Source organism: Cyprinodon tularosa, unplaced genomic scaffold (assembly GCF_016077235.1).
Source record: "Cyprinodon tularosa strain WSP-4 unplaced genomic scaffold, ASM1607723v1 ctg293, whole genome shotgun sequence".
Classification (NCBI taxonomy): domain Eukaryota; kingdom Metazoa; phylum Chordata; class Actinopteri; order Cyprinodontiformes; family Cyprinodontidae; genus Cyprinodon; species Cyprinodon tularosa.
Genome location: NW_024039000.1, coordinates 490,210 through 509,646, shown reverse-complemented (window position 1 = coordinate 509,646; position 19,437 = coordinate 490,210). Strand labels below are relative to the sequence as shown.

Sequence of the window (19,437 nt, the reverse complement as noted above, 5' to 3'; positions counted from 1 at the left end):
ATAATGTTAACACATTGCTCAAGAGTTACTCAGTGCTGCTTTAATGGAAAAAAAATTTTTGATGCAGACTTAATACTAATCTGTGGACAGATTTTTTTGAAGACACTAGAGTAACATTTTATGTGTGGGGAAAAAGATATAATGCAGATAAAAAGCAAAATGTTTATTATAACTTTAAACTGTTCAATAACTTTAAAAAAATATTAATAACACCATAAATACAACTACAACTTGGACGGACATTATTCCTCTATGAGCCTCTGACAGCCTGTGCTTTTAGTCTTCCCAGTCATTAAAGTAAACCTAATAGAAAAGTCATCATCATAAATACATTAACAGAGAGAGAAATGTCTTCCTGAGTTAAGGGAGCACTTTATCTTCGAAAGCAGCCAGACGCTGCTGTTTGGAATGCACTAGTGTTGGCCATTTGCTGCCCATCACTGATGAGAAGCTTTTGGCAATGATAAACATACACACATATATTTACACCCTAAGAAACTGATAAAATCCTAAAGACAAAAACAAGTACAGGACTGGTGACTATCTATCTAAACCGTAGGTACACCCAGACAAAGATAAGCACAGAGAAAAGTATTAGATACAAGTTTAAATAAGAACCCTATGCACATTTGTACTCACTCACAAATACATCCCCTCTAAACATGCAGCCAGTCTTTCAGTGAGCTAGCTTAACTACTGGGATAATTTCCCTCCAGCAAATGGTCACTGTGCCCTTGAAAAACATATTTGATTATTACTTTTTCTCCCCCTCCTCTTTTTTCTTTTAGCATCATCACAGCCATTTTCATCACGCGCTCTGATGATGGCACGGCAAGGCGCGTTAAGATAACACCCCGGCACCACCAGGCTTTTAACACTTAAACGGTGAAAAGGGATATTCAGATTTGTCCTTGAACGTTTGGATAGGGCCTGCTGGGCTGGGACAGAGGGAGGGAGTAAGAGAAGGAGTTAAAGGAATGCTCAATTTTAAGATTTACTCACTTTAAGGAAAAAGTGAAGTGGGGTTAGCATTAATGGTAGCACCCACAGTGAGAAATGGGGTAAGTGGGGTTGAAGGGCAGAAGAGTTGAGAGCTGGACATTAGGAAGCAAATGTGTAAAGGGGAAATGATTAGTGAAGCGCACAGTGAAGTGGTAGAGACTTGGGACACAATGGGGGGACTAAAGGCACCCAGCAAGTTTCTTAAAGACTATCTAATCTCACTTAAGTCTTAGCTGCATATCTTTTCTACAAACTAAGACGCAAAAAAGTGATGTAAATAAAGAGATTAAAAGTTGTTGATAGACCAGCAGCATAGGAGACAATACTGCAGGAAAACTGGGACTATTATTAGAAAACAAGCAGTGTTTAATATTCTTGAAAGTTAAATCAAAGCTGTTTAAACAAACAGCAGATTTGAAAGGAAAGGATTAAGCACAGAAACTATGTTACCGTATAACAACTGGGGAGACTGAGAGAAGGATTAAAGTGCATTTCAATAACACACCAGAAACAAAAGAGTGAGCAATGGAGCAGTTCTACCAGTGGTAGTGATAAACATTTACCTGTATAAGAAGAAATTACTCTGGCCTTTACATTTTTGGCACTTTGATTCCTGTGACTTATCTTAAAAAGTGATTTTGTATTTATGATTAAGTTTGTAAAACAAAAAAAAAGTAGTTCTGATTAGAGACAACTTTATTATCATATTGTATTGTAAAACTGAGAATGTAAAAAAAAAACCAAAAAAAAAGCAACAAACATTCCCAATTAATATATGGGTCTGGACTGACTGCACCAATATTTGAAAGACTGTCTGGTTTAAAATAGTAATATTGCTGAAAAGTGAAGCTCCATGCCATTTAGACGTCTATTGTGAACTCAATTACAATCGTATTTATTGTCATCTATCTTTAGGCTGTTGAAGCTTCTTAGTCATCCAGGTCACAGCCATTCCAGTGGAAGTCCAGTAAATTGTTTTTTTTTTTTTTTTACTTTTTTGGAACGTCTATCTTTAGATTTACTAAGATTTCCTATCCCTGCTAAAGAAAATCTGTCAAATAGCATGATGGGGCCATAACATTGTTTTATAATGGTGGTATTTTGTAAATAGTGAGGGGAAGGTGTTCACTTACATAAAAGATAAATAAAAATTTGTTTTTTAGTTTTATAGAATCTGCCACCTCTTTAATTCCTGTAAAGCTACTAGTAGTCCCTAACCTTCTGTCAGACTAATCTTGCTGTTACGCAGCCAATCATTTTAGGCCGACGATGATGGTAACTCTCCATACCCTTTCTATTTTGTGTGAACTGAACAGTGGTCTGTGAGGTTAAAGTCCAAAATGTTTCCCTACAAACTTGCCTTATTTTAAAAATATCCCAAACTTTGAAGTTTTGTTGAGTGAGGTTTGCAATAGTTTTGGGGCTTGACACTGGCAGATCTGTTCAATCCTGGCAGTAAAGGATGGGTGGAGTTGCTAGTTCTTTTAAGAATATAGTACATAATTTCTTGTAACAGCAGTGCAGGATTTATTTGAAATTCATGTTCATTCAAAGTATTATATACCAATTTATATCTATAAATATTGGTTATACTATCCGTAACAGAGCCGTAGCAAGCCACTTTTTCTCGCTGTGTGTTTTCTGCTGCTGCAGTCATATTAGCAGTCAGCCTTCAGCTCAAAGTCTGACTTTGGGTTCTGACCTGTAAGGTGTGATGCCTTCATATTCCTCATCATCACTACCCTCTCCCCAGTTTGAACTGGCTGATGGTTCAAACATACAAACCATTTCCAGACTAGATGTTCTGAAACAATCGATCATGTTTTCATCCATCTCCATGATACTGCAGCTATTTTTCATCACTATCACTGGAAATAAAAAAAAATAAAAAAAACCCTCTTTTTTATTTAGGATTTAAGCTAAAAGAAAAATAAACAAAAATTTTAAATTACTTCAATATTACATTTAGTTTTATTTATGAAAAAAATAATATGAAAATGAAATAAGAAATTTTTCTTTCCAGACTAAGAACACAAAATAAACCAAACACATTCTTTTTATCTCCTTTTTGTTGGTTTATAATATAAAATAAGAGTAAAACAAGATTTAGATTTGTATTTAGAACCTTACAAAATGTTTAAGCAGTATGAAAAATTAATCGACAATACAGCAGTCGATGGTGTATTAAAGACACACAATTTATAAGATACCCAGTAGAAGGTAACTAAGTTTTCTGAACTTTAGTTCAAGCTATTGTTTTTCAACAATGAAAAATTTGAGTAAATCCTTAAATACTTAAGTAAAGGCTTTTGACCGGGAAAAAACGAAACCAACATTTAACTGTAGCCCGACTCAAGATTAACAAAAGCCAGTGAAACAGATTAATGTTTTTAACGTGTTTCCACATCTATTTTTACCAGCATGCATGTATGTTTATATGTAACTGTGGTTTGTGTTGATATGATTACTTGTGTGTTTGTGTAGGTGTATGCAGAAGCCGGTATGCGTATCTGTTGCCAGACAGCTGTCTCCTGGCATTGCTGTTCCCCTGCAGTGTGTGTGTATGGTTGTTGACAGTGTGGACGGTAATGTGTGATAGATCGCACTTCAGGGACCCCATAATCACATCAGCCTAACCTAGTCTATCAGCTGGGCACAACGGGATACCCTTCACTCCTCCTTTAATCTGCTCCATCTACCTCTTCACAATAATTTGTTTTTTTTTCAGCTTTCACCCGTAGTAAATTTAACACCGATATTTTCCTGGTATTCTAAATATTTACTAGCTAATGTTATTTCTATTTAATATTTTCTTTAAATATTTGATATATTTTTTACTCCTTATTCATAAGTAACTTCAAATTGAGCAGTGCAAATGTAGAAATATAGTATGTGCAACTTTCTCTTCGTTTCTTTTAGATTTATTCCAATTCTACTTTACAATCTTTACACCACTTTATCAGAAGAAAAAAAAGATCTAACTCTACACGTAATACGACAAAGTATGGGGTTAAAGTGGTGCCAAGGTTAATTAAACTATCCCGCAATAGCGAGGTTGCATGGATTTTGAGTGGGAAACCGATGAGTTGGGTTGAGGTTGCATAGCTGGCCGCAGTCATCCCCGACTGTGCATAGCACCCGGCAAATGGCCCTTAGCCTTACTAGCATTCCTAGCTCTACAATCCATCATACCATATGCTCTCAATAGGGAAGCTAACGCTAATGACTAATGAGCAAATGAGAAAGAGGGAGGGTGACAAGAAAGAACTACTACAGAAAAAAGGAGGCCTAGGAAAGAACAAGAGATTTTGGATAAAAAAAAGTCGATTAGATTGTCAAAAAGGCAACATCTATGATAAAGAATATATAGAAAAATAAGAAATGGGGGATGAAGGTTAGGAAGATGGGGGAAATATGCTCTCCTTGGGAGTCTTCTTCCAATGAAGAACGACCATAAAGACTGCTTAGTTGGATGAAGGAAAAGAGAATGTGGTTAAGATAAATCATTTGAAGGGCTAAAACTACTAGCAGCATCCAGGATGAAGCTAAATCTAGCAACAGGCAGGAAACCGAAAAAGAAGTGTTCATATATTTTGTCTAATCATGGATTTGTTTTGTGTTGAGTAAGTTGATGTAGCAGATATAAAGTGTTTGTGTAAATGTCTGTTGGTGTGTGTTAGACTATGGTTGATAGTCTAATGGAACACTATAAGCCTGCCCATATGGGGCCATTGTTTATAGGTGATGAATCGAGTCCATGTGTCTTTATCTGGCATTCAACACAAGGAGAACCCTGCCGAGGGCACCCTGTTGACTCTGTGTGTGTGTGACTGTGTGTTTAATGTGTCTATGTGTTTGACTATGTGTGTGTGTGTGTGTTAAACAAAGAATGATTGTGTATTTCTCCTGCTGTGTGCTTGGCAGTGCCCTCAATGGTGCCATCCTGAGCGCGTTTCATCATCATCTGCCATGACAAAGATGTCTAATGACACACACATACGTTGACATCGACACATAGACACACACACAGTCCCATCTGTGCCGTAGTAGCCGGGTGCTTTGGGACACTGTGGGAGAGGAGGACAGGGAAACGACCCCACGTTCTTGCACCATGTGTCTACCTCTCAACCCGTTCTTATCTTCTACTCTTTTGTCATTGTGTTCCTAATGCTCTCATCCACCCGATCTCATAAACGCAAAGATACCACCGGAGATTTGACCCTGACAAAGAGTAACTCAGAGTAACTCGTTTTTTAAAGAAAGGGGTCTTTTGAACATAGCAATTAAAACATGAAAAATTTTACTAGGAAAACTTACAATGACTCTGATTAGCAGCATATTAGGTGAAAACCTTACCCACTGTGCAACCTTTGATGCTTCATAATGGCTAAACATATAGATTTCTCTTTACCACGCACCTGGTTTATATATATGCACAGCATCCTTGCAGCAAACCAAGGTGTCATCTACTATCAGGCCTCCGCAGCATTGGAGCCCATAGCCATCATGTAGTTTCCCACTGCAGCAGAGCTGGCCCCCTGTCATGGAATAAGGAACCCCCCCACAGCAGCTGTCACCAGGCCCCACAGAGACCCGTCCCTGCAAGTGGTCAGGACAGCAGTATTCATCTAGAAAGACAAGGACAGATGAAGGGAAGACCTAAGCATCATTAAAAATACTAAAATCGAGGGGAGAATAGTTAATTGAATGTACTGTAAATAGTAGTAAAGAAAAAAAAAAAACATACCGTTTTTTATAAGAATAAAGTATCCTCCACAGCATTGATGATTAGGGCGAGATGGGACAAGTTTGCTATCGCAGCACACAGGGTTGGAAGAATCATTCCAACTTAAATAAAGCTCATCACAGCAATGATGATGTGGCTGTCTTTTGTGCAGTACTCCATTGCAACATACCTGCTTAACACACAGGGCATACACAAACACAAAAAAGATAGGTGGAAATACATTTATTAGACTTTTAAGTAGAAAAAAAATCCCTTCTGAAAATAAAGAAAAATTTAAAATTAAAGCACACCTGCCAGAAAGGCTAGGTGTGAGGCTTATCCTACTGATACCTGACAAACTCTCCAGGGTTAGATGTCTTGGGAAGGGAGCCAGACTCCTTTTAAGGTTATTCAAACATCCCTCTATTTGTGGAAAACTGTCTTTAACTTGCTTTGCATAAGTTTTATAAAAAAAACTCCCAGATCTTTACTTAAGTGTTAAGTAGTTGATAAAATCATTTGTCTGACCAGAAAAGACAATACATTGGCAAACACTATCTGTACTCCCTTAAAAGTATTAATAAATGCTGCTTTAATGAAGACTACTGATGTTGTTATTGTTGAATATTTGTTTTTTGCTTTTTTCTGACAAGAAGTCATCGATTTATTTTCCAACAGGTAGTCATGTATGTCAATAGCTGTAGGCCAGAAGGACGTTCTGTCTTGCACTGGATCTGGAGACGATTCTTGGTTGTGAAATCATCTCCAAAAGCTTATAGAGAAGTTCCTATGACAGAGTCGGCCTTCTTTATAAGTTTGTTGAGCTTCTTCAAACAATTTAAGTCATTGCAACATCTTGCTGCAAACGTTAAACTTTCTTAAAGCAACAGTGCGTAGCATTTTACCCAAGGATTTGCTTAATATTTTTAACTTTCTCCTTTTTCTCCAGAGATATACCATAATCTCCCATGTTTTATTCAGATTCAGGATCAGAGGATTGTTTCCACATCATGCCACAAAGGGGTTCACTAGCTCCCTGCACTCTAGTCCATCTTTGATGCCCCCAATGACAAAGTCATCTGACTTTGTCTGCAGATGACAGGACTCATTTGTGTACTGGAAGTCAGAGGTGTAAAGAGCAAATCAGAATTAAGAGAGCAGCATCTTCTCTGGTGCTCCTGTCTACCTGATTGGACAGTTGACCCTTCAGTCTTACAAACTGTGGTCAGTTTGTCAGATCATTTTTGATCCACGCAATTGTTGATGTTTCCTGACAAAGGAGGCTAAATAAATGCACAGGAGACAGAAAGAAACTCTGTCCAGGGCTATCTGCCTTGTTTGATGATGGCATCTTTAACTATCTCCATGGCAAAAAGCAAACTGAAGGAGATCCTGATAACTGCTTGTTTGCTTGTTCATGTGGACCAACAGTCTCTGTGACCTTTGACAATAATGGAAGCCTCTTCTTGGTCAGAATAAGGTTGAATTGATGCAATAGAATCCCGTAGAGCTGCTCAAAGCAGGCATTTAGACATAGACTCTTAGGCTAAAACCATTTGGACCCGTTGCCTTATTGCAATTCAGTCTATCCAGTTGCCTCTTCACTTGATTTTACAGACAGGTGGAAGAAAGAGGGAGCAGCTTTTTTTTCACAGTTTCTTGACTGTGGACAGGAGAGAAGGATGCTGAGCTTGTTCCTGAACTGAACCTTTTGAAAAATATGTTAATTTTATTGGCTGTGTTCAGACCTCTTTCTGTCAGATCTCCATTCTGCTACAAGCCTGTGATCTTCTTATTTCTTGATATTGTTTTGGTGGAGCTCGCTCTCCAGGCTTCTCCTGTAAGTCTCATTGCTTTCACTTATCTTGACCTTAAGTTGCTTCTGTATGTTCCTCTATAAGTCCCTTTCCCCCTTTCTAAAAGCTATTTTTTTCTTTTTCAGCAGTTCATTCAGATCATTGGTGATTTTGGGTTTATTACTGGAGAAGGTGGACTTAATAATTAATGATAAAGTTGTAAACGGAATAAATTTATATAGCAATTTCCTAGTTCCATCAACCACTTAAAGCACTTTACAATAAAGTTGTAGTTACACAGTAGCTTAGCTGGATACAAAGGAGCACTTCAGCATGTGCTTGGAGAAAGCCAGAATCAAACAACCTTCCATTTGCTACACAGCCTTGCTCCCATATTCTTACCCTTGTTTTGTTTGTGGTTCATTCTAAGCTTTTCGTATTTATATAAGTTTAACAACAAATTTCTCCGTACAAATCATATTAGATACATTTACATTTTTAATAAGACTTGTATCATTCAGTTTACACTTCATTTATCTGTTACTTGCTAATACTATTTAAATCACAACGGAAAATTTTCAATGCTTTATGTGGGAGCAGCTTTTTGAAATTTATGATTTAAAGATGAACAATATATACCTGTGATTCAGGATGAAAGCAGGATGTCCCACAAACGCTGTTACCCACAGGACACTCCAGGTAGGAACATTTAAATTTTAAACCATGGGCACTGGCTGAGGATGACCCCATTGACCCATCGGTGCATGATCTAAGGGTCCGTCTTAAAACCTTGTAGCCCAGCATGATCCCACTGGGTTTGCCCGGATGGGCCCATTCTAATCTCACCACTCTGAGGGAGGAGAGGTGGAGGGAAGCAAAAACAAGGTGAAAGTGAGGCTGGAGGAAGTGTCTCCTTCACACTCCATTTTCATTAATGTACACATGCAGTCCCACACACTTTCAAGGAAAGATGCAATAATGCATGGCTAATGCCAGCCAAAGTTGAGCAACAGTGGCAGGAAGTGTTTAGGTTTATACACTTCAAACTATTGATTTAGCTCTTTTTTTGTAACATTGACATCTTTAGCAGGGGAAAAATCTGTGCTCTAACACAATTACAACCTAGAGAGTAACATGGGCGTAAAAAAAGCCCCCCCTATAAAGAAGAAAATATAAAAACAACAAAAAAAACTTTTGTTTCCCATGTTAGTTTGATATATGTTCAAAAAATGTGCTATTTTTTTGTGAAACTGAAGAAATTATGAATAATTTGAAATGCAACCTTTGCTAAAGAGAGTTTGTAATTCTCTCTCTCTTTTTTTTTCAAACAGTTCCGGATGCATAAATGTCTTCACATAAAGTTGTGATGATATTTTAATAAATGTTTGTAGATGGCTAAGTGAAGTCATTTCAACATCAAAATGTACTCAGTCTGTTGATTAAATACAAAAAATAAAATGTAAAAAATATATCGAGCAATGATAGAAATGCACAATGAATATTTTGTTCAAATGGTGAAAAAGAACTTTAATATAATTGAAAAGACCCAAGCAGTGGAGCAGTAACTCCTCTTCAAATCTGCCCAAACTGAATTGAAACAAAAATACAGACTCCCTTAAGTTTAAAATAAAAAAAAAAAAAAAACAGAAAAAAAAGAAACCTTTTTTCATTTCAGAAAGTAAATACTGAGAAGTATGTAGAACAATGGACACTAACAATGGCCCCCTGGGCCCACAGTATTTCAGGGTATAGATGCATCTCTGCGCCAGGATGCCATTTAAACTATTACATTACCTAGTCTGCCATCAGTTGCTACAGAAGCCTGTTGAACACCTATTCATTTAGATCGTGTGTGATGGCAGGGAAACAACTGAAACATGCAGAACCGTTATAAATCACTGGTCTAGATGAACACATTTCACAGACCAAGGCTAGATGGCTAAAAAGTTTATTTTTGCCAAAACCATTTGTATTAGGTGCTCAAACAACCTGAGATAATGAAAGTAGTTTTGGATGCATTTTAATTCTGGAGAAAAACAATGTTTGGAGAGTAAAACTATATTGACAAAAAGTAAGGAGGAATACGATTTTTAGAGTGAAAGTGGTTAAAATCAAATCAAAATGACCCCAGTTGTTAGGCAAAAAATCTGTAATACATTCTGTATTTTATTACTTTTGTACAGTTCTTTATAGTCTTTGCAAATTTTTATCTTTAACTGAAAATTATTTGCATACTAATATATACCTTTCCAATATTGAGGAGTTGTGAAATAACAGCCTTAGAAATGTTTGTATCAATGGACTAACAACAACATAGTTTATATTGATAATTATATTTTACTGCTAATAATACTAAAAATGCACATTGGTATCACTGTACCTAGGACTGATTACTTGGGCATTTGGACTGGGCAGGTCAGCTGGCAGGTCTTCAACAGTGGTTGTTTCAGTAATATTACTCCGAGTACATGCATACAGCGTGCACACCTCCACCTGAAAAACACGTTTTTATAGATGACATAAAATGTATTTTGCAGAAATTTTCAGTTTATACTTTAATTGATTGAATACTTGTATATTGTAGACTGTAAGAGGTAGTAGGTCCCCCAGAAGGTATGAACCAGAGCTGTTGTCCACACTGCTGTGAAGGCGATCATTAACGTAGATGTTGTAACCAGTAACTACTCCATTGGGTCGATAAGGAGGGAACCAGAGGACACGTGCTGTGCTGCTGTTTACTGGAACCACTTCAGGAGCTGACATCCCTTCTGGCTCTGAAAGAGGCACGAGGGGAACACTTAAATAAGACAATTCATTATAGAGAAATAACATGAGAGCAAATTAAAAAAGACAATTCTAAAAATATTGGGGTAGAATCTGTATAATTAATTAATCCACAAGTCTAAACCACCAGATATGACATTGAAAGTGCATTATTAAACGGAGGATTTATTTGTTGTACCGAACTGAATTTTAAACATCAATACCCTTTTTTGTTAGGATATAGCCAAACACCGTGATTTACTTTAGTGGAATGTTTGACAGACGTACACAGTAAAATAGGGCATAGTTCTGCAATAGAAAAAAAACTTTTAAAATTAAAAATCTTAAAAAATGATGCACCATGCATTCTGAAAAGTAAAAGTAAAATCCAGAGCAACAAACTACTTTTAGACCAACTTTGTGTAAATTATTGTCAGTGTAAAAACTGCTTTGCACAATAACAGAGCATGTTTTAAACATCTCAAAAAATCGGAGTATTGCATAACTGTAAACATATAAGTCCACCTAAACTGATAAGACAGGCGTGACAGCATTAATCAAAGAAGCAACAAAGAGTGGCCCATGGCAACTTTAGGGCTGGGGAAAAAAAAAAATCAAACACAAAGGGGAAACATGGAAAAACAGGTCAGAGTGAGGATTCTGATTCTAGAATTTAATTCTAAAACGTCAGTTCTAAAATTGCAATGCTCAAGATCGCAGCACATTGGAGTAGCTCTGAATTTTTTTCTAATTTCCTTTTGAAAGAACTTAATTTTCTGTTTCTGCATCAAAGTTTCTTCTTTTTTAAATATTTAGTGGATGTTGTGCAGATGAAAGGAATTTTGTCAACATGTCTTAACCATAAGTGTTGATAAAGGCTTAAAAAGGTTGGGAAAGCCAAGGAAGGGGGCTTGGTACTATTTGTGAACAACAGCAGTATCATCAAGAACATGTTGCTGTGAAGTTCTGTCTCTACAGCCCAAATATTGAACAGCTGGCAACACGTTTTATTCCAAATTATTTACCCAGAGAGGTCACCATCAATACTTTGTGCAATTGTTGCATTATTATTATTAGATCATATTTAATGCATTCACATTGTACAATGGTAGTGTACAAATCAGTGTGTACCAGATCAGTGTATAAAATCTCTGCTGCGATTGTTACTGCAGGCACGAGCAGGGTAGCCTCGTGAGACCATCCTGATCTCGCGAGCTTTCAAGATTTCACTCGCTAATCAGTCTGGAGACTCTCCGTTGAAGAAAATTTGGAGCTGTTCACCAAACGAACGTCCAATCAGCGTTGGCTTTGAGGCCGGTTGAGGTGTGACGCAACGAGAAGCGCGAGACGAGAAGTCTAAAGAATATGGCGGCTTCAGCCGATGAAACTAGCGTTAGCGTGGCTATCGAGCAAGTTTTATCGGAATTACACTGTATTTCTTCACTGAAGGAAGAGCAAAACACTGCTCTGGAGGCTTTTCTCAGAAGAAAAGATGTTTTTGTTCTTCTCCCGACTGGTTTCGGCAAGAGCTTGATCTATCAATTGGCTCCTCTTCGTCGTCGCTCTGTTACGTCATATGCTTCGTTGATCTGATTGGTTTATTTGGCCCGTCTATCACCAACATAGGCCAATCAGCTAACCAGTATTTTCGCCCCTTCCCAAAATTACTTCAACGGAAGGTTTCCAGATGGATATGCGGAGCAAATCCATCTAGCAGAGTCAGGTTACGAGCAGGGAGCTGAGGTAGGCATACGTGATGCTGATTGGCTGAGGACGCTTAATGTGGGCACTTGAACACAACTAACACTTTGAGCTTTTTAAGCTGTTTTGCTGTTATACAGAGACAGCCAGCAGAGGTATTGCAACTTTTCCTTTGTTGGCTACCATGCATCACAGTTTACAAGACTTGCCATGCATGCACTTGGAGAAAAAAATGGAAACTGGAAGCTCTACACATTGAGCCCCATTGGAGGAGAAAACTGTCACATTAAAGTTGGAAGCCTAAATTAAAATGTCTGGAATCCTGCGTATGCACAATCAATGAGTAATTTAACTTAACAGATTCAAATCTTCTGCCATACAATATACTATGTAAAAATCACTTTTCTACAAGGCCTTAAACAGGCTTCTCATTTTCTAGGATTTCCGTTATTTTCTTAATAAATATGTGGCACTATGTTGCTCTTTTGTGTAACATGAACAATTCTGGAGATAGATAGCCTTGCATTCATCCTCTCTATTGAAAGATAGTAGCCAAAGTTTCAATGGTCCTGCTTCTATGAATTTCTTTTAAACAATCCTTCGCCTTCCACCTTTCTGTCTATAGACGTAAAGTGAAGAAGCAACTGGAGAGACAGAATCACAATCAGCCCCCAGGTGAGTTAGTGTCACCCTAAGAGTCCTAAGAGCCTGTGAAGAGCAGCTCTGTAGGATTCTATAGCACCAGTTCAATCTTAGCCTGGGAAATAAGAGAACAAAGTGATCAGTCCTCAATGACTGAAGACCTGTTGCTCTGACATCCAACATCATGGTCTCGGGTGACGCAACAAAAGACAAGACTCAGGTGGAGGCAAAAAAAAAAAAAAAAAAAACAGGAATCCTTAGTATTTTATCAAAGCGACTGTTGTGCCCTTTATCTTATTCCACCTTATTTTGTTTCAGAAACTCCAGAAGAGTCATACAGTATGGAGGCCAAAGTAATTGCCCTTATCCAATACTAAGGACACAATGTTTTTTATTGTCACAACCCCTCACATTTGCCTGTTGGTGATGCAAAATTAGGACTCAGGTCCTAGTTCAATAAGCCTTATTATAAAGAAAAGAAAGAGATGAAGCTGAATGAAGTGCATTTGAGTACAGCAGTTTAACAGCTACAGGGTAGAACCTGTCTTTGAGGCTGATGATGTGTGAGGGGAGAGGCTGGAACAGTCTGCGTGCAGGATTGGTGGAATCCTTCATAATCTGGATAGACGACAAATTGTCTTTCACAACACATTTAAATAATATGTTAAAAAAGCTGAAAGCCCTGCTCGGCTTTTACTACAGACAAAAATCCTCTTTGATTCCCTCAGTGAGGAAAAGACTTGTTCAGACCACCTTCCTTCCTGTTCTGGACTATGGAGACATTATATATATGAATGCTGCCTCCTCAGCTCTCCACTCCCTGGACATAGTTTATCACAGTGCTTTACGTTTCATCACCAACTCTGCCTTTAGAACTCATCATTGTGAACTGTATGCTCTGGTTTCATGGCCCTCTCTAAGCCTCAGAAGACAACACCATTGGCTTACTTTTATTTACAAGGCCATCCTGCGTAAACTCCCTCCATACCTGTGTCACCTCATGTCTGTAGCTAACAGTGGTTACAACTCACGCTCTTCAAGTCGTGTTCTTTTCACTATTCCCAGGATCAACACAGATCTTGGCAAAACATTTTCCTATGCAAAATCACTATTGAAAACCGCTTGCACAGAGAATTGTAACTGTTATTCTAGAGTCTAGTTTATGATTGATTTTATTATGTTGTTTTTATGTGTTTTTATATGTCTTATTGTACTGCTGCCTCTTGGCCAGGTCTCCCTCGAAAAAGAGATTTTATCTCAAGGGACTTCCTGGTAAAATAAAGGTAAAATAAAAAAAAAATAAAATAAATGCAAAGTGTCCTCTTGCTGAATCTTGACATGTAGAGGTCCAAGGGTAAAGGAAGGCTATTACCTATTGTCTTCTAAACAGCCTGAACCACCCATTGTAAAGCGGTCCTCTCAAAAGCAGTGCAGCTGCCATGCGTTACATGCTGGTGCAATGAATGCTCTCAACCACACAGAGATAAAGGTTTCTCTGGACTGAGCTCCTAAATCCAGTTGTTGGTCATTGCATAAATGTCACCCCGGTACCTGTAGCTGGAGACCACATCTATGGCTGCTTCTCCAAAGTACGGGGATTAAGAGATGGCGTGAAACTAGCCTTGTATCAAAGAGAAATTGCGATGGAGTGAAAAGAAGCAGCTGGTCTTAAATGTGAATAAAATAAAGGAGATGATTGCAGATTTCAGAAGAAATGGGAACAAACTGAATGTCTTTACCATCACAAAAGAAGAACTGGAGGTTGTTAAAGAGTATACATATACTGGTGTTTACCTGGGCAACTGACTCTACTAGAGACAGGACTGTAAAGCCATTTACAAGAAGGGACAGAGCAGAGTGTACTTCTTAAGGAAGCTCATATCCTTTAGTATTTTCTGCACATCTTCTGTAAGTTATGGAAAGTGTGATCTCTTCTTCCATCATCTGATGGGGTAAAACGATCAGGGCAATTTACTTTAAGAAGCTTCACAAGCTGATAAAGGAAGCCAGCTCTGTTCTGGGACCTCTGGAACCTCTAAAAGGATTTCACAAAGAAGAACTCCTCATAAAATGAAGAACATTATTGACAGGTTTTGACAGATTAATCTTCCAGCAGCATAAGGACCCTAACAACAGAGCCAGAAGTAAAATTTAATGGTTGAAACAATATTTATTAGGTAAGAATGGCTAAATCAAAACCCAGAACTAAATTATTTTGAGAAACTGTGGCAAGACTTAAAGCAAGGGAAACAAATCTAAGTCTCTACATGTTGTAGTCAAGGGTTGATTAAGTGTTTACTTAGAAAAGATTAATAGCACTTATTAATATTTGAAAAAATACTTCAGAAACCATCAATTTTCCCTCAATTTGACAATTTTTTTATTGTTTTATCAAAAAAAAAAAACCGATTCACAAGTTGTAAAAATACTAGGCACCAAAGTTCACATTTCTTCATTCAGTTAAAAGAAGAATGTATAAAAATTTTTTGTGGTTAAAAAAGTTGTCTTTTATTCTGCAACGATTTGTAGAAATCTTACTTTTACCCTACTCACTGCCCTATATTAAATTTTATTGCAGACTGGCATTATCTGTGCAATGCTGAACGCTGAGATTCCTGCTCTGCACACACAAACACATGCATGTACCGGTATTTCTCTTACTAATTAGCCCTGATGTTAGCATTGCCCTATAGATTGCAGGCCAGGTTAGGATGGTTGGTAGGGTTGAGCTACATTACTTGAAATATATTATGCCTCTTAGGTGTACGTGTGTGCACATGTTATAGCTGTAAAATAATGAAATTGCCTTAATTACCTCAGGTAAATGAGCCATGCTTTGCCTTTGGCACCTAACGATGTTCTAATGTTTTTAATGCACTTTTTATTATACAGCATAGATGAAAGATAAAGAAAGCAGCCTCTGACATATGATATACTTAGACTGGAAAGGAATTGTAATAGGTAAAAAAGACAGAGATGACAGTTAAAAGTTACTAAAAGGGAAGTGAACATATAACTATAGCACAGTACTTTTCATGTAATTTAATGAAGTGATTTTTTTTTTGGTGATAGCATGGTAAGATGAGAGATTGCGAGTTGGATGGTGTCACTCAGCATCTGGGAATCAGTTTATAATCCTTCCACCGTCAACAATGCCTACAACATCTAATAACATTTTGAAAAAAAAAATGTCTATTTGTGCTGTACATATAAACTGCACCTGCTTAATATTATATTGCAAACAAAACAATAATTGTGGTAGGGCATTCACGAGTTGTAATATTTACATGTCGTGTAGTTAACAGTAGAAGTTGAAGTAAATGCCTCGTTCTCTGGCCTTGGTTATATCGGGTAGGTCTAATCCAGCTTTTATTGCTAACTATACAGTGTGCTCTACTAAGCCCAGTTCTGCAAGCCACCGCCATGCTGGCTCACACCTGCGGGTGGGTGAGCTGGCAACTTTCACGTTGTCCAGATGCAGTAATGGGACTAACGGCGTTGAAACTAACGGCGTTACTAACGACGTTACCTTGTTTTAGTAACGAGTAATCTAACTAATTACTTTGACTGTAACTATAACGCAGATACCATTGCAGGCACCCCGTTACTGCGCGTTACTTAGGTCGCACAATGAACCTTTTTTCATGATAGGACTCGTGCGCAGCTGCGTGAAGCTGACACCCCACCCACGTCAAAAAACTCTGCAAATAGACTGAATGTTTAGTGCAACGTTAGTGCAGATTTGTGCAGAAAAAAATATTGTTTGTGCTACTTTTGTTTAAGAGATATTAAAGATTATTTTTTTAGGTCATCCAGAGGTGCGCGCCTTGTCATGAGAGAGGGGAGGATGGCTGATGTATAGTGAGATTCCGTCTGTCAGTTGAATAGGTGGGTGTTTCTGCTGGTGGGTGTTAACGTACAGCACACACAGAGAGATGGAGAGTGAGGAGGAGTCCAGCAGCAAAACAGCATTTTCCACATGGAAATACCGGTGTTACGTAGAGCTGCGTTTCCCCATCACATAACGGTTTCCTCTGCATCTCCACACAGCGCAGGCGGCAAGAGTCACCGCGCAAGCAACAGGAAACGCGCATGCTCGCTAAAGGCGCGCAACAGTCGCTCTGTGCTCGCGCCACAGGAGAACTATGGAGAGCGTGAACGATCAAATGAACCTGACAACAGCCAGAAATGATAGCCTATATGGAGAAAGGGAGAAATCTGGATGGATGGATGGATGGATGGATGGATGGATGGATGGATGGATGGATGGATGGATGGATGGATGCTCTGCCTTCTCAACCTACTGTATTTTTTATTTTAAACATTATTTGATGGCCTTTGTGGCAGGGATGGAGATCCATATTTTATGTCACACACAGAGTATACATCTAGATAGATAGATGGATAGATAGATGTTGCAGTATCTATAACAACCCAAACACACAGGATTTCAGAATTAGACATCCCCAGTTATTAATTTCATATACTCACCGGATCTGAATGTCCTGTTATAAAACTTCACATCGCGTTCCCCCTGATGTCATTTACGTTGAGTTGCAATAAATGCTAAACTGTCTGCAGGTTCTTGTCTTTGTCGTCCGCTCTATTCAGCTGGCTTTGGAAACACACAGCGAGAAGGTGGGGGCTGGGTGGTGAGGGTTACGGGGGCGAGAAACGCAAAAGTAACGCAATAGTTACTTTTACTAGTAACTAGTTACTTTTATTGTGGAGTAACACAGTTAGTAACTCAGTTACTTTTTGGGAGAAGTAACTAGTAACTATAACTAATTACTTTTTCAAAGTAACGTGCCCAACACTGTCCAGATGTGTGTCATCTAATCTTAATTCAGTTGCATTGCTGCCAAGTTGACATAATTATAGCTGGTAGGTAGTGGAGCTGCAGGGAAAATCTAGTTGTCTCTAATTATCAACATCACTTGGCTGGACTGAAGGTGTAGTGAAATATGTTTGAGCTTGAGTTGAATGATTTTTTTATTTCTTTATGGAAGTCATTGTGAAATAATTTCATATGTCTGCAGAGTTCACTGTTAGGTCATGGTTTCAGCTTGAATCACACTCATTTGTTGTCCTAAAACACAGCGGACTGTTGACACAGTCCAAAAGAAAATTTATTAAATAAAGTCACAACTGGGGCTTTGTTTCTCGAGTGGCTCGGGAACGCCAAAGTGGAGGAGGTGTCTGGGTAGAGGGAGCTCTGCTGAGACTGCTGCTCCTGCAACCATGGTCCCAGAAGAAGCAGAGGATGACGAGTTTAAGTTTTAAATTAGCACATGTTTATAGTTTTATTTTTCTCCTACCTCCATCAGCCGTCGTGACGTCAACCAATGCTTTAGTTGTGTTATGTGCACCATTGAACACCTGCAGCGATATCAAATAGGTTGTCCTGGGCCAAAGGTTTCCTATCACAGCTGACTTGACCTCAGGTCCATAACACATCAATGGACTGGACTCAGAGTAGTTTATTGAGAGGAAGAATGATTCCACTTCTCCCTGCAGGTCATGCAAAGCTAAAAAATACAAGAAAAGAGTAAAGGTGAGTAATTAATTACATTAAATATTTTTTTTTCCATCTCCAGGTTAATTGTACCGTAGGTATTTCTTTAGTAAAGAAATTATCAAAACATTTTACTATAAAAGTGTTCAAGGAAAAAAAAAGATAAGAATGTTTCTTACAGAAAGTAAAATACGAATTACACTAAAGACAATGATTCGTATGCTCTATCAGCAGTTATTAGTTTGCAGTTTATATTGAAAATTAATATAGATAAAATACCCCTTAGATTTACTTAACAATGACTGGGTACTTTTGACCCTCAATGGTCAGAAAAAGACAAACTAGGTTGATAAAGTTAGTGTAAAGCCAAATAATGTATAATGCTGATCACAACCTATCACGAGCATCAAGTATTTTAGACATTTTTTTATACAGTGTTCTTAATTTTTTGGTAAAAAATGGGCAAGCTCCAATCGGATTAGGGTTATATATATATATAGACGTAAGCGCACGCTTGTGCTGAGTATTTTAAGGATTTTTCAGCCCCTATCAAAGCTCAGTCTGGTTTTGATATATACAACAAGCCACTTCCCACATAGTGGCCAAAACCCAGGTAAAGTGGCTGAGAAATAACTGAAACCTGCTCTTAGAGTGGATAACATTTTAGCTGTCCTCCGCAGTGTTTCTGTCAGTAATAAAAAGCTATAAAATAGCATGTTTGTCCATGCACGCTAAAGTAGCCCTTATCACCCTGAACAGGCATTATTTTAAGGGGATTTAAAACAAACATTTTTCTCACCTTTCATGTCTGGAAGCTCAGAAATGTTTAATGGTTTACACATAAGTCAACCAGATCATTTTGTGAAAATAAGATTCCAAGAATAACTTGGAAGAAAAACTAAGTTGCGTTTGTCAGCTGGTTTTCTACAATATAGTGAGAGCTCAATTATCTGATGGATATAATGCTGTGTTGTGAACAGAGAGGGTAATCTTACAAGGTTTATTCCAGTTGACTTGTACAGCTGTGTGATTGATAGCATGAGCAGACAGAGTAGGAGGTTTGAGAGGAGCCCCTGCCAATGTCATTGCAGTAACAATATCTCCTGAAGTGAAGCCCACATCGTTATAAACCACAAGCTGGTACTGGTAACGGGTAAATCTGTGGAGAGAAAAATGGTGCTCTTTATGCATGCACAAGTTATAACAGTATGTTTGTCTATAAGTGAACTTAATCTGTTGCTTTCTGTTCAATTCAACTCTGTTAATTATAAAGGCTGATTATAGTTTGAATA

General features: G+C 38.0%; 1 protein-coding gene across 1 annotated transcript in view; it reads right to left on the bottom strand.

The window, feature by feature from the left end:
* Window positions 1–19,437, bottom strand: part of ush2a (Usher syndrome 2A (autosomal recessive, mild)) — a 304,801-nt gene that overhangs the window by 97,735 nt on the left and 187,629 nt on the right. Inside the window, exons 56-62 of the mRNA XM_038291100.1 lie at window positions 19,141–19,304; window positions 17,949–18,158; window positions 10,096–10,298; window positions 9,905–10,017; window positions 8,164–8,374; window positions 5,750–5,918; window positions 5,421–5,630 (exon numbers count right to left, since the gene is read on the bottom strand). Of these exons, the coding sequence (XP_038147028.1) occupies window positions 5,421–5,630; window positions 5,750–5,918; window positions 8,164–8,374; window positions 9,905–10,017; window positions 10,096–10,298; window positions 17,949–18,158; window positions 19,141–19,304 (1,280 nt within the window). The remainder of the gene's footprint in view (window positions 1–5,420; window positions 5,631–5,749; window positions 5,919–8,163; window positions 8,375–9,904; window positions 10,018–10,095; window positions 10,299–17,948; window positions 18,159–19,140; window positions 19,305–19,437) is intronic.